This window comes from Dama dama, chromosome X, assembly GCF_033118175.1.
Source record: "Dama dama isolate Ldn47 chromosome X, ASM3311817v1, whole genome shotgun sequence".
Lineage (NCBI taxonomy): Eukaryota > Metazoa > Chordata > Mammalia > Artiodactyla > Cervidae > Dama > Dama dama.
The window spans coordinates 108950624-108966307 of NC_083714.1; the positions used below are offsets into that span (position 1 = coordinate 108950624).

Sequence of the window (15684 nt, forward strand, 5' to 3'; positions counted from 1 at the left end):
CAAAAAGTAAACAAGTCACCCAACTTCAGGTAAAACACCATACCCCTTAAGATGCCTGTCAACAGCCCCATGCAAACTCTTCACCGCCCTAAACTACGTGCAACTTTCCCCTTCTGGGAGCGGGGACACAAGAAAGCCCCAAACGTTGGGTTAACAGTACATTTCCCGAACAGCCTGCCTGGAGGAAAAGAAGAAAAACCACGGGAGGCAAGTAAGTCGGAAATGTGGGGAAATCCGCACAGACTTACGAGCCTTTGACCCTAAACAGGCACCTCGGAGGGATCATCGGTCGACCCTCCAAAAGCCGTAAAATAACAGGCAGTTTTGTCGACCCAGTAGAGCTCGGCCCCAAAGCGCTGCCGTCTCTGTTCCTCCAGCTACGAGAAAAGAGAGCGATTTCGCAAGAGAGCAAGCGAGGGATCCGGGAGTAAGGGGAGACCAAAAGCAGAAAATAGTTTTCCGGAAGCCCCTCGGCCCTCGTTCGCGGCCACAATGAGAGCCGGCCGAGCCGTGGGGCCCGGGACGAGCGGGGCGCCGGCCGGGGAGACCGTGTCCGCACTCCAGCCCGCGGCTGCCTTACCTTGCCCAGTAGGGCCTTCGTCCTGGCGCCATCTTCATGAAACCTCACGAACCCGAAGAGGCGGCTGTGGGGAGAGACACACGCGGCTCGTTAGCGCTCCGGCAACCCCACCGACCCATCCCTGCCCGATCCCGAGGCCCCGGCGGCGGCGGATACAGCACCGAGAGCGCCAAGCCCAGGTGCCCGCCCCGCCGCCGCCAGAGGCGAACCGCGCTCGGGCCTCCCCGGAGACAGGCGCCAACCGTCCGGAGCCGACCGGGCGGGTGGGTGACGGTGACCCATACCTGTCCAGTCCGCCGAGCGCCTCTCTCTCCTCGGCTGTCAGGCTCGGGGACGCCTCCTCGCTCTCCCCGCTCGCTTTTCCCGCCGCCATTTTCTTTTCCTCATCACCGAAAGCGGCGGCGGCAGCGGCGGCGGTAGCGAGCGACACTCCGCTGGATTTCATGGAAACGCAGCGAATTCACAACTCCGACGCCGACACCCCCCCCCGCGGGCCAGGGCCCGCAACGACGCCCCCAACCTCCGCGCGGGACCCGCACACCAACTTTATCGCCACCTCCTCCTCCGCCGCGGGCGGCAGCGACAAAAAATCCCAAGGCGGCGGCGGTGAAGGCGGCGGCGGTTGGGGCTGCTGAGCCCCCGGGTCGGCAGCGGCGGCGGCTCGGCTTGTTGGGTCACATCGCGGGGGCGGGCGAGGGGCAGCCACGGGCGGGGGCGGCAGGAACGGCTGGAGCGTGCGGGGTTGAGGGATGTGGGGGGAATTCGTTGGAGAAACAAACTTCCCCGGCACCAGCACAAAGTTGTTGTAATTGTGTCACACAGCGAACCCCACGCCGCCGCCGTGACCCCCCCTCCCCGCCCGGCTGGTGCAGCCAATCGAAGTGCCCCACTCGCTTCACGTGACCTTTGTTGACTCACGTCAGCCGTGGCTCCACTCAACTTGCTAGCTGCCCGAGCCCCGCCCACTGAGGCCACCACCCACAGGGAGCAGGAGGCCCGCCAATTCTGACCGATGGTTGGCTGCTGGGTCCGTCTGTTCGGGTGAAGGGTTGTCACCAAGGGGGAGCAGCGGGTTAGGTTGTGCCAGTTAAATATACTGGGGCAGAGAATGGAGGGTCCGGACCGTGTCAACTCGGGAACCGCTGCGGGCTCGGGAGGGGGAGGGGAACGGTGAGGAAGGGCGAGGTCCGTCACCGCCCGCGGCGGGCGCGAGCAGTGAGCCAGGACGCCACGGACGGCCTTTGGCTGCCCAGGAGCTCGGGGGTGGTCCCCGACCGCGGCTCCGGCATCCTGTGCTCCGCATGTACCGAGCCCTGGAGGGCCTGTTAAAGGTCACGTCGCCAGGAGGCGGTGCAAAGCCCCTGACCTCCGCCCTCCGAAGAAAGCATACTTTTTGCACTGTTGGAAGTAATGGCCTCCGCGAGAAGCGCGCTCGGAGAGTCGCTGCCGGCCCCGTGCCCCGGGGCTCGGGCGCCGCCCTAGGCCAGGCCTGCGCTGCCGGCCCGCATCCCCTCGCTCCCGCAGCAAATGAGGGGGGAAAGGCCCCCTCACCCCCGGCCAGAGGGATTGAAGAGTCACCCACGGGGCTCTGGCTCGCTGACCACGGCTCCCCACCGCCAAAGGTCTGTTGGCGGCACTTGGGGGCCAAATTTTCGATGCTACCGGTGTCTTATCAGTAGTTCATTATAGTATTATAAGAAAAGCAGTGACGAAAAATTGTTAAGCGATTATCTCCAGAATGTTGCTTTTTATTGCTGTGATCTCAGTGGGGTTTTCATGAGAGGAGTTGGGACTGCTTGTAGACAGGCCTGAGAGAAGACAAAATTAAGATCCTCAGGGAAGCTTGCAGCCCAGAAAACCCTTTTCTACCCCCTCACAGCATGTCCTAGACCACAGTGACACCTTCTTGTTCTGACAGTGTCTCAGATGCAAATAAAAGTCACTAGTCTGCCTTTCAATCCATAGTATAATTGGGAGAAGAAAACATGCCTTCGTTCTGTTATTCTTTGCAAAAGATAAATAAGTTTCATGTAACAGATCTGTTACAGTGCACACCTCCAGTCTTCAGGGATAGGAGAAAATTAATGGACAGATGAGAACAAGGTTTCCTTCATAAACATGGACTCTATATTTTCAATAACGTAACCAATAAACAAGTTATATTTAGTTGGATCTCAAAATATAAGGAAGACAATTCAGTGCTGACTCAGTAATCCTAGCAGTATTCAGGGAGAAGCTATGGAAATCCCAACTGATTTTGCACACCAACACAGTTTTAAATTGTTTCCCTGAGACTAGTAACTAGACTTAACAAACTATAGTTTCATATGGATTATGCTTCATGTTTAATCACCTTCTCTGAAACACCTCTTCCACTCTTTATGGTATTCCTTCCATTTTACTTGAATGAGTGAGTATAAAAGGCTGAGTATTTTCTACAGCTAAATTAATACATTCATTGTAAGCTTTCTCACAACAGATGACCTTCAACGCCTGGGAGATTTTGACACCACTATCTCCCCACACACACCACCACCACCACACACACGCACACACACACACATTTAGACTTGCACAAGCAGAGATAGAGATTCTGCCAGTGTTTGACAATCTTCTGGGAGCTGGTGGTTCTTGACTCAGGCTGTTTCCAAGAATTACGAGGCTGCCCACCTCCAATCCCTCAAAACCTTCTTTTTCACTACATAATCATTACTTGGTAATAGCTGCAGAATTGCATGGAGTAGATGCTGTGGGTGGGGTCGAAGTCAGGCAGGCCTGGCTGCAAATCATTTCTCTGCACAGGCTGTGTGTCCCTGGGAAAGTTACTTATCCTCTAAGCCAGAACTCTTTGTCTAGTTCAGTTACAGATATGTGTCATCCATCATGAAGCATGAGATATTTTTTATACAGTAACACAGTCCTTATATCACTACGTAATGTTTTCGGTCTTGCATAATTTATATCATATGTACAATAGGTATGTAGCCTCTGAGGTTTAGGTCGTTCACTGAATAGAGAAATGGGGAAGTAGGATAGATGATTTTTTAATAATAATTTCTATGAAAAGTGACTCTGAAAACCCATATAGAAGGCAGAGCAATTGAACCAAAGGAGCATGAATGTGGAATCATGCAGATCTAGGTTCAAATCCTAACTCTGCCACTTGATAGCTGGGTGACCTTCAACAAGTTAGTCTAATTTGAGCTTCAGTTCCCCCATCTGAGAAAATAGAGCCACTTTACAGCATTATTTTGAAGATTAAATGCCATAAGGTAAGTAAAGTGCCAGATACATCATATGCATTCAAAGACCTCAGAAGAATAGGAAGTTTCAAATTTCTAAAATCCTTTGTAGCTTTCACTTTCTGGGTTCTAAATGTGTTGATCACCACTTTACCAATCACTTTCTCCTGGTCCCTCCCCAACTTCCCTATAAGCCCAACACATAGGTAGTCCTAATATACTTTTTGGGGAGGGATTCAGTTCAGTTCAGTTCAGTCGCTCCGTCGTGTCCATCTCTTTGCGACCCCATGAACCGCAGCACGCCAAGCCTCCCTGTCCATCACAACTCCCGGAGTTTACCCACACTCATGTCCATTGAGGGTGATGCCATCCAACCATCTCATCCTTTGTCATCCTCTTCTCCACCTGCCCTCAATCTTTCCCAGCATCAGGGTCTTTTCAAATGAGTCAGCTCTTCACATCAGGTGGCCAAAGTATTGGAGTTTCAGCTTCAACATCAGTCCTTCCAATGAACATTGCAACATCTCTCCTTTATTCTAAAATTAAACCTTATATCACTTAGTACTGGTTCTTATTTAATAATTATAACTTAATAAACTATAAGCTGGGGAAAATAATTTGAATTTACTAAGTTGATATGATTAATATATATGTAGATAAATCGATGGAGAAGGCAATGGCACCCCACTCCAGTACTCTTGCCTGGAAAACCCCATGGGCAGAGGAGCCTGGTGGGCTGCAGTCCAAGGGGTCGCTAAGAGTCAGATACGACTGAACGACTGCACTTTCTTTTTTCACTTTCCTTCATTGGAGAAGGAAATGGCAACCCACTCCAGTGTTCTTGTCTGGAGAATCCCAGGGACGGCAGAGCCTAGTGGGCTGCTGTCTATGGGGTCACACAGAGTCGGACACGACTGAAGCGACTTAGCAGCAGCAGTAGCAGCAGCAGATAAATCGATATTTTAAAAATATATAAAATTTATATTATGCTGAGTCAGATTATGGACTAGTTAGTACATCATTTGTAGCAGCATTGTGTTAATACTTACGCTGCTGCTAAGTCACTTCAGTCGTGTCCCACTCTGTGTGACCCCATAGACGGCAGCCCACCAGGCTCCCCCGTCCCTGGGATTCTCCAGGCAAGAACACTGGAGTGGGTTGCCACTTCCTTCTCCAATGCAGGAAAGTGAAAAGTGAAAGTGAAATCGCTCAGTCGTGTCCGACTCTTAGGGACCCCATGGACCGTAGCCTACCAGGCTCCTCTGTCCATGGGATTTTCCAGGCAAGAGTACTGGAGTGGGGTGCCATTGCCTTCTCCATAATACTTATGCAGGTACCATCAATTACTGTCAGAGGAGAAACCCACTCAATTATAGGAAAATAAATTTAAGTCCTTTTAAACAACTAAATTCTTAACCTGAACTACTTAGGACTACGTAGTTCATTTATAATGTCAGTGCCATATAACCTATGCTGCTGCTGCTGTTAAGTCGCTTCAGTCGTGTCCCACTCTGTGTGACCCCATAGACAGCAGCCCACCAGGCTCCCCCGTCCCTGGGATTCTCCAGGCAAGAACACTGGAGTGGGTTGCCATTTCCTTCTCCAGTGCATGAAAGTGAAAAGTGAAAGTGAAGTCGCTCAGTCGTGTCCGACTCCTAGCGACCCCATGGACTGCAGCCTACCAGGCTCCTCTGTCCATGGGATTTTCCAGGCAAGAGTACTGGAGTGGGTTGCCATTGCCTTCTCCAACATAACCTATGCAGATAATAATAAGTCACATAACAGTCATGATTTATTTAATCTTGTGAAAAGAACTGTACTTATCCTTTAAATCAGGATCAGAGATAAATTTAGCCCTTCCCACCCTTACTGGTGTCAAAAAAATTATCCAACTCATGTCCAAACATACTGATGACAAAAACAAATAGAGGGTTAGAGTTGAGGAGAGATTTGGAGCCAAGTACAGACAGACTTTAACCTGTTAAAAAAAACTTCAGTTGTCAGAATAGTTTTGAGACTTCTGGAAGAAGCCTTGACTCCCACACTCACCAGAAGCCTAGACTTCTACCCTTGCCAATCTGTAAAGAAGCATCGCAAATCCTACCCTACCACCACCAACTACACTGGGGAGCCTAGATTTCCATACCCACCCAGCATTAATGAGGCATCACTTCCCTTCCTTGCTGAGTTGGTGTCAGAGAAGACCTACTGAAGAGTCAGAACGGTCACTGAAGGAGTCTTTTGGGCCTAGAAAAGAGAACAACAGTCTCAAAGGCCCCTTGCTGAATCATCTAACTTCGGAGAAAACAAAGCATAACTTTAGTTCCATCCTGATGCTCCAGGCCAGCTGCATCTATCTGGAACTTATCACCCCCTGTCCGGAAACCTACCACCCCCTACACCCACCCAGAAGACTTATCACCCCCTGCCCAACTACAAGTGTCATCTCAACAAAAGAATACTCAAAATATCCCACTTGATTGACGTTTCCCTTATCGCTTCCACAAACCTCCCTATAAGTATGAAGCTTCCCTGATCCCTTTCGGCGCTCAGCCTGGTCATTAGGCCGACTGTCGCCCCTCCTTGCCTGAATAAAGGTAACCTACTTCTGTTGAGGTCGTCTTTCCTTTTCTGCCTCGCCGGAACTGTACCTTACATTCACCACTGCCCAGTGCTAACAAGGCCACCACTCCTATGGAAGCAATGTGGGGAACAGTAACGAGGCACCTACACCTCCAGACAAGCTTCCCTAGTGGCTCAGTGGTAAAGAATCCTCCTGCAAATGCAGGAGATGTGGATTCCATCCCTGGGTTGGGAAGATCCCCTGGAGGAGGAAATGGTAACCCTCTCCAGTATTCTTGCCTGGAGAATCCCACGGCTAGAGGAACCTGGCAAGCTACAGTCCATGGGGTGGCAAAGAGTTGCACATGACTGAATAACTGAGCTCTCACACATGCACACCTTCAGACACGGTGGTCTCAGTGGAGGCCTAGTGGGGAGCCCGAACTTCAGTTCACAGCCAGCAGTAACAAGGAGACCCTCCACCTCCATCGGTGTTAATCAAGGTTGAGTGGGGAACCTGGACTTCTACTCCTGGTGGTAACGAGGCAGTGCTTTCCCTTCTCCAACAGAGTGATATCAGAAGCGACCTGCTAAAAAAGAATATTTAGGTGAAAGCCAGAGTTTTATAATACCCACAATGTCCAGGTTTCAATGAAAAATCACTCATATGAAGAACTAGGATAATCCAACATTAATTAGACAAGACAATCAACAGATGTGAACAATAAGGTGAATCAGATGTTCATGTTCTCTGACAAGGATTTTAAAGGAGTCATAAAAATGTTTCAATGAGCAATTATGAATCCATTCCAAACAAATGAAAAATTAGAAAGCCTTAGCAGAGAAACAGGAAGTTTTAGCAAAGAAATAGAAGATACAAAGAAGAACCAAATAGAAATTTTAGAATTGAAAAATATAATAACCATAATTTAAAACAACATATAGGCTCATCATCAGAATGGAGGGGACAGAGGAAAGGATTAGAGAACTTCAAGACAGAGCAACAGAAATTACCCAATTTGAACAACAGAGAGAAAATAGATAGAAAAAACAGTAGAGTCTCTGAGATCTACGGGATGGAAACAAAGGATCTAACATCTGTGTTATCAGAGTCCAAGAAGGGGAGGAGAAATATGTCAAGGCCCAAAAGGTATGCAAAGAAATAATGGCTGAAAACTTTCCAAGCTCATACAGTCCATGTCCTGAACTCTTAACTTGGAGAGTTATATGAATAAATTTTATCCTGTAAAATAGGAGGATATTTACAGTAGTGGGTGTCTTCCCAACAGAAGCTGCAACAGATCTGCCAAAGCACAGAAGCCTAAGAACTTGAGAGTTCTGGTGAATTCAAGAAGTTGAGTATGGCTGTGACCAAAAGGGGAAGGAAAGAATTGGAAGTGTAAGTTGGAAAATTAGGCAGAACCATGAAGAGCCTAGTAAGGCTTACCTAAAGAATCAAACCAATGGTTACTGTGTTTTAGGCTCAGAAATAATAGGGTTGCTACTGGTGTCAGTGATACTGCTTTAAACAGATTTCCTTTCACGTGGGCTCAGTAGCTGGCACCAAGCTCAAAGAATATATTCTTAAAGCATTTTATTTGTTTATTTTTCGTTGCACTGGGTCTTTGTTGCTGTGCTCAGGCTTCCTCTAGTTGTAGCAAGCTGGGGCTATTCTTTGACGTGGTGCACAGGCTTCTCATTGCAGTGACTTCTCTTGTGGAGCATAGACTCTAGGCACCTGGGCCTCAGTAATTGCAGTTTGCAGGCTCAGTAGTTGTAGTTCGTGGGCTTAGTTGCTCCAAGGCATGTGGAGTCTTCCTGGACCAGGGATCGAACCCATGTCCCCTGCATTAGCAGGCAGGTTCTTATCCACTGCACTACTATGGAAGTCTGTCAAAGAATATTGACTATCTGGCTAGACCAGGGATCAGAAAACCATAACCTACAGATCAAATCCAGCACACCACCTATATTTGTACAGCCATTTCATCACACATTAAACTTACATGAAATTCAAATTTTGATGTGTATAAATAAAGTTTTATTGGTACACATGCATGCTCATTCATTTATATATCATCTATGGCCACTTTTACAAAGCAACACAGAGTTGAATTGTTGCAATAGAGAATGTGTCTCATCTTACACACTGCTGCTTTGTGCCTTGCAAATCACAATGATGCTGTGTTTCAAGTTGGCAGTGTTTCAAGTACCACACATGTAACACCATGACTTTTTTTTATTACCAGTGCATACCTATAAGTCAAAACCAGAAAACAGAGAAAAAGGACTTCATATGCTTATAAGGCACAGTGGTGTGTGGACTATTTTGTTACCATGCAGTAAGTATAGTTTTACTGAAAGAATATAATATATGTCAATATTATCAGACTACATTCATCACAATATTCCCAACTGATAGGAAAGCAACAGTGAGAACAATTAGAGAATTTAAAGTGGAATATTTCATCATAGCAGAATTACTTCAGAAAAATATAAAAATGAATATGAAGCTGCAACCAAAGTAATTTTCTGAGTGGCTCATTTCTTAGCCAAATAAGGAAAGCTGTTTAATTTAACTGTATTTGATTGCAATACCCAAAGTAATGTATCCAGAGGGGAAAAAATTAAGACTATTAAACTTTCAGCTAGAACAGTTGCTTGAAGAGTTGAAGACATTGAGAGCAGTGTCAATAATCAATTTAAAAACAAAGCAATTACTGAGTGGTTTTCCTTCACTCTTTATGAGTTAACAGGTAATACTGATACTACCTAGTTGTTCATTTGAAGAGTCAAGGCCTTGTTTGAAATAACTGAAGAATTAACTTCTGTGACTAGTCTGCATGGAACAATTACAAGGGAAAATATTTTCAAAGAAGCTGAAAACAAACTGATGCTATATAACATGAAGAGGAACCTGCTAAGATGTGTTACAAGTGATAGTAGTAAAAATATGTGTAAAGTAGAAAAATGCTTATTTGAACAAACAACAAAGCTTATGAAAATGTAAGGTGTTTAAACCCTGTGGCTATTTATTGTATTATTCATCAGAAATTACTTTGTGGTAATATTTGAGCTTATTATGTGTTATTGAACCAGTAGTAGCAATGGTAACTTCATTCATTCTTATGGCTTTAACCATCATCAGTTCTGTGAATTTTTATCAGAAGTAGAAACTGAATATCCTGACTTCTTCTACCACACAGCAGTTCTTACTGTTTGATTGTGATTCTTTTCAACTCAAGAGCAAAACTGAGAATTATTGAATAAGAAGAACAGCCTTTAGCCTCTATAATCAAGCTATGAATGGCTTTGGAAATTAGCTTTTGTGGGAGACTTGATAATATATCTTAATGAATTTCACCAATTACAAGGTAAAACACACTTATACATGAAACTTACACTTTAGTACAATCATTTTGATGATGAGTAGCGTTGTGTGAATTCCAAGTAATGTCAAGCTACTTTATACATTTCCATGCTATCAAAAGTTAAAATAAGAAACATATTATCCATTCCTATAGAAATTTGCAGTAGATATATTTTCCAAGCTCAAACTGCAGTTCCAAGCAGCATTTTTTAGACCTCAATGCAAATGCAAAGGAAATTTCTATATTTAAAAATTAATTTAACTGTGCACTTGAGGAGTTTCTACCTAACAATCAGTTAAAAGTGATTAATCTGCAATGTAATAACATACTAAAATACAAATATCAAGAGAAGAATCTAATAGAATTCTTTCTAAATGCCTTCTATGCAATGAATATACTCAAAATCATATGCTCATGGATTGATGTCATTGTTTGGCAGTGCATTTTTTTTTTCCAGAACATGGAAAGACATTTTCAAAAATGAAATACATAAAATCACATTACAGATCAGCATTAACAGATGAACATTTGCAAACTAATCTGATGATAGGGAATACTAATTTTGAACCCTAATTAAGCAAAATGTATTCTAAAAACAAAGACTCCTATTCTTCTAATTAGTAGACATGTATTGCCAAAAACTGCACTCAGTTATTACTATTACATTTTAAACATCATTGATAAAATATTTGTCGAAATTTGTTTCCTCTTGTTATATTAGTACCTACGTAATATCTTTAATTTTGCCCCTTGAACTGCAAAATTTACAATATTTACTACCTAGTCCCACATAAAAAGTTTGCTAACCCCTGACCTATCTACATGGTTCCATGCACACATTCAATTCAAAATGACACATTGCCCTTTGCCCCCAAATATATACTGGCCTAACTTCTCCAAACATTCCCTTGAATCTAGAAAAAGAGACAAGATTTCACAATACCAAAGACTGACAGGTAACCTAAGGCTTGGATCTGGGTGAAACTGATGTTAATTATGAGGCAGATTGGCCCTGAATGGCTGGATTAAGAAAATCCCACTCATGAATTACCTTGGCTTCATTTCCTCAAACACACTGACTGAAAAAGGCAGTAAGCCACTTATTTAAGGCCCACACTCTATCCCCTGATGACCCACCATCTGCCTCCCAACTTAAGAGTTGGTGTCTAAATCAACATGAGATGTCAATTTCTCAACCTTTGAAGTGTGCTCACCAGAAAACTGATCCTCACCCCTACCTCCACTCTATATCCTCTAGACCCCTCTATTTCCTATTTATTTAGGCAGGTGGATAAAACAAGCAGGCAGGAAAACAGCAGGGAGATTGGGAGGAAAAGGGAGGAGACTTACATTTAAGAAAGTGCAGTTCCCATAACCATGGGCAGCTTCATGAGTGTGCAACCTATACAGCCGCACAGGGCCCTGTGATGATAAGAAGGGCCTCGTACTTGTTTAATGCTCTGTGGTCACTGCATTGAAATTCTTAATTTTTGAAGAAGGAGCCCAACATTTTCATTTTGCATGTAACTTTCCTAAAGGTTATGTAGCCTGTCCAGCTCAAAACTTTAAGGAAAGGCCAGCATCTTAAAGGTTCCCAAGAGAAGTCTGTGCTGGAAAGTGTATTGTGCTGTGTATCGCATTAGTAAAGAAGAGATACAAAAGGTAAAGTCAGACTGTGTGGACATTAGTGTGCCCTCTAGCTATAGACTTGAGATGGAGATCCTGCCACCGCTTCCATAGACAAATGGCAGGTTCCAAGGTAAACATCTCAATCACTTGTAGATGGATATTGAGCCCACAGAAAGCCTTGTCTTATTTGAAGATAAGGAGAATAATCAACCCAGAGCTAGAGGAAGTACACAGCATCTAGAAAAAAAAGGACAAAGTGAGAACTCTTCCTCACCAGGATGATCCACGAGAAAATTTTAGAAACCTATTAACATCCTTAAAGTTTCTGCAAAATAGAAACAAAAGAATGAAGAGGTGGGACGGATATGAAAATCTATCAAGATAAAATGAAAAACGAAACGAATAGGATAAGGAAAATGAGCAAGTACTCTAAGACAAGCAGGAACAAAATTAAAGTACACACGGGAGACAGTAACAAGGAAAATTCATCCAAGAGAAGACAGAAATTGGTGTCAAGAACAAAGCTGGTGCTAAGTTATAGAATGGAGTGGAAAAAGAGATGAAAACAGTGAAAGAACAAAGATAGCTGTGGAGAAAGAATGGAGAAAATGGAGAAGAACTTATGGATAATTTGAGTTCTTAAAAAAAGAAAAAAAGGCAAATAGAAGAGACATAATAAAAAATAAAAGCAGAAATTTTCTCTGTTAAAGCACAATGTATGTTGATTGAAAGAACCTGCTATATTCCAAGCAAAGTCAGTAAAAGAGGACTCACAATTGGACACATCATGGCAAATGTTTTAAGCTACAATATTAAAGTGTCTATAATTGTTCAAGCAAAAAAATGAGATCATATTGCCCAGATAGAAACAAATGTCAGTCTATCTGACTTCTCATATCTAGAGTAGTATTCATCTGAGTTGCTTTTCAGGTGTAAAGATGTCAGAAAAACACTCTCTGCTAGTTGTGTGTGTGTGTACATGCACTCAGTCACTCAGTCGTGTCTGAGTCTTTGTGGTCCCCATGGACTGTAGCCTTCCAGGCTCCTCTGTCCATGGAATTTTCCAGGCAAGAATACTGGAGTGAGTTTCCATGCCCTCCTCCAGGGGAGCTTCCCAACCCAGGTATCAAACCTATGTCTCCTGCATTAGCAGGAATGGTACCACCTGGGAAGCTGCTTCTCTGCCATCTAAGGATCATAAAATAGATCACCTTCTTGAAAAAATAGGTTTACAGTATTTTTCAACCAACAAAGAGATGAAATTAAAAAAATAAAATAAAAAGCTCGGACTTCCCTGGTGGTGCAGCAGTTAAGAATCTGCCTGCCAGCATAGAAGGAACCTACCTTAACATAGTAAAGGCCATATATGATAAGCCTACAGCAAACATTATTCTCAATGGTGAAAAACTGAAAGCATTCCCCCTAAGATCAGGAACAAGACAAGGGTGTCCACTTTCACCACTATTATTCAACATAGTTCTGGAAGTCCTAGCTACAGCAATCAGAGAAGAAAAGGAAATAAAAGGAATCCAGACTGGAAAAGAAGAAGTAAAGCTCTCACTGTTTGCAAGTGACAAGATACTGTACATAGAAAACCCTAAAGATAATATCAGAAAATTACTAGAGCTAATCAGTGAATTTAGCAAAGTTGCAGGATACAAAATCATTACACAGAAATCACTTGCATGTCTATATACTAACAATGAAAAAATCAGAGCAATTAAGGAATCAATCCCATTCACCACTGCAACAAAAAGAATTAAATAGGAATAAACTTACCTAAGGAGACAAAAAACTGTACACAGAAAATTATATGATACTAATGAAAGAAATCAAAGACGACAGAAACAGATGAAGAGATATTCCATGTTCCTGGGTAGGAAGAATCAATATTGTGAAAATGACTACACTACCAAATGTAATCTACAGGTTCAGTGTGATCCCTATCAAATTACCAATGGCATTTTTCACAGAACTAGAACAAAAAAATTTCACAATTCATATGGAAACACAAAAGACCCTGAATAGCCAAAGCAGTCTTGAGAAAGAAGAATGGAGCTGGAGGAATCAACCTTCCTGACTTCAGATTATACTGCAAAGCTACAGTCATCAAGACAGTATGGTACTGGCATAAAAACAGAAACATAGACCAATGGAACAAGATAGAAAGCCCAGAAATAAACCCTTATTTTTGACAAAGGAGGCAAGAATATACAGTGGGGCAAAGACAGCCTCTTCAATAAATGGTGCTGGGAAAATAAGACAGCTACATGTAAAAGAATGAAATTAGAACACTTCCTAACACCATACACAAAGATAAACTCAAAATGGATTAAAGACCTAAATATAAGACCAGAAACTATAAAACTCTTACAGGAAAACATAGGCAGAACACTCGATGACATAAATCAAAGCAAGACCCTCTATGACCCACCTCCTAGAGTAACAGAAATAAAAACAAAACTAAATAGATGGGACCTGATTAAACTTAAAAGCTTTTACACAGCAAAGGAAACTATAAGCAAGGTGAAAAGACAACCCTCAGGATGGGTGAAAATAATAGCAAATGAAACAACTGACAAAGGATTAATTTCCAAAATATACAAGCAGCTCATACAACTCAATACCAAAAAAACAAACAACCCAAACAAAAAGTGGGGAAAAGACCTAAACAGACATTTCTCCAAAGAAGACATACAGATGGCTAACAAACACATGAAAAGATGCTCAACATTGCTCATATTAGAGAAATGCAAATCAAAACTACAGTGAGATATCACCTCACACCGGTCAGAATGGCCATCATCAAAAAGTCTACAAACAATAAATGCTGGAGAGGATGTGGAGAAAAGGGAACGCTCTTGCACTGTTGGTGGGAATATAAATTGACACAGCCATTATAGAAGATGGTATGGAGATTCCTTAAAAAAACAGGAATAAAATCACCATATGACCCAACAATCCCACTCCTAGGCATATACCCTGAGGAAACTAAAATTTAAGAAGACACATGTATCCCATTGTTCATTGTTCATTGTAGCACTATTTGCAATAGCCAGAACATGGAAGCAACCTAGATGTCCATAGACGAATGAACAGATAAAGACATTGTGGTACATATACACAATGGAATATTACTCAACCATGAAAAGGAACACATTTCAGTCAGTTCTAATGAGGTGGATGAACCTACAATCTATTATACAGAATGAAGTAAGTCAGAAAAAGATAAATTATCATATTCTAACGCATATATGGAATCTAGAAAAATGGTACTGAAGAATTTATTTACAGGGCAGCAATGGAGAAACAGACATAGAGAATAGACTTATGGACATGGGGAGAGGGGAGGAGAGGGTGAGATGTATGGAAAGAGTAACATGGAAATTTACATTACCATATGTAAAATAGACAGCCAACGGGAATTTGCTGTCTGGCTCAGGAAACTCAAACAGGGGCTCTGTATCAGCCTGGAGGGGTGGGATGGGGAGGGAGATGGGAGGGAGGTTCAAAAGGAGGGAATATGTGCATACCTATGGCTGATGCATGTTGAGGTTTGACAGAAAACAGTAAAATTCTGTAAAGCAATTATCCTTCAGTAAAAAAATAAATTAATTTTAAAAATATATACCTGAAGAGCCAAGGAAATGCACAGGCATGAGGGATGCATCTAGGTGAGGTGTCAAAATTCTGTAGATTGATTTAAGAATGAGGGCCTGATAGAGTTCACATCCAGGGAAGTGGACTACGGGACCAGGGTTGCCTTATGAGTTTGCAGGCTTTGGGCACTTTTGCCTTTGTGTGAAAAAAATCTTAAATATTGTGATTTTACTACTGCATTGGAATAAAGATGAATATAATCCAAAAAAAAAAAAAAGGAATCTGCCTGCCAATGCAGGAGACATGAGTCTGATCTTTGGTCTGGGAAGATTCCGCATTCCTTGGGGGCAATTAAGTCCTTGGGCCACAACTATTGAAGCCCACACGCACTGGAGCCCATGCTCCACACCACGAGAAGCCACTGTAATGAGAAGTCTGTGAGGCACAACCAGAGGGCAGCCCCTTGCAGCAATGAAGACCCAGTGCAACCAAAAATAAATTAATAAATAAGTAATTTTTTAAAAAAACACTCAAGAATGGGGAAGTCATGGAAGGGAGTCTTGTCAAGCTAAAATAGAAGTGCATCCAAATAACTGCATCATGTAAATCTCACTATGTTTTCTCAGATTGTGTTCTGAATTTTTTAAATAAGAAAAATCTATGTGAATCTTAAAACCTGTATTAACATTTTCATGAGTTA

General features: G+C 43.0%; 1 protein-coding gene across 22 annotated transcripts in view; it reads right to left on the reverse strand.

Annotated features, from left to right (window-relative positions):
• Positions 1–1365, reverse strand: part of KDM6A (lysine demethylase 6A) — a 180775-nt gene extending 179410 nt beyond the window's left edge. For 9 of the 22 annotated variants that reach the window (XM_061136685.1, XM_061136680.1, XM_061136682.1 and 6 more), the window contains exons 1-2: positions 865–1263; positions 581–644 (exon numbers count right to left, since the gene is read on the reverse strand). In XM_061136685.1, coding sequence (XP_060992668.1) covers positions 581–644; positions 865–1025 — 225 coding nt within the window. In that variant the 5' untranslated portion in view covers positions 1026–1263. Of the gene's footprint in view, positions 1–580; positions 645–864 lie in introns of all 22 variants that reach the window. The other 13 variants (XM_061136677.1, XM_061136675.1, XM_061136667.1 and 10 more) reach the window with 4 other exon arrangements.
• Between the last annotated feature and the right edge of the window lie 14319 nt (positions 1366–15684).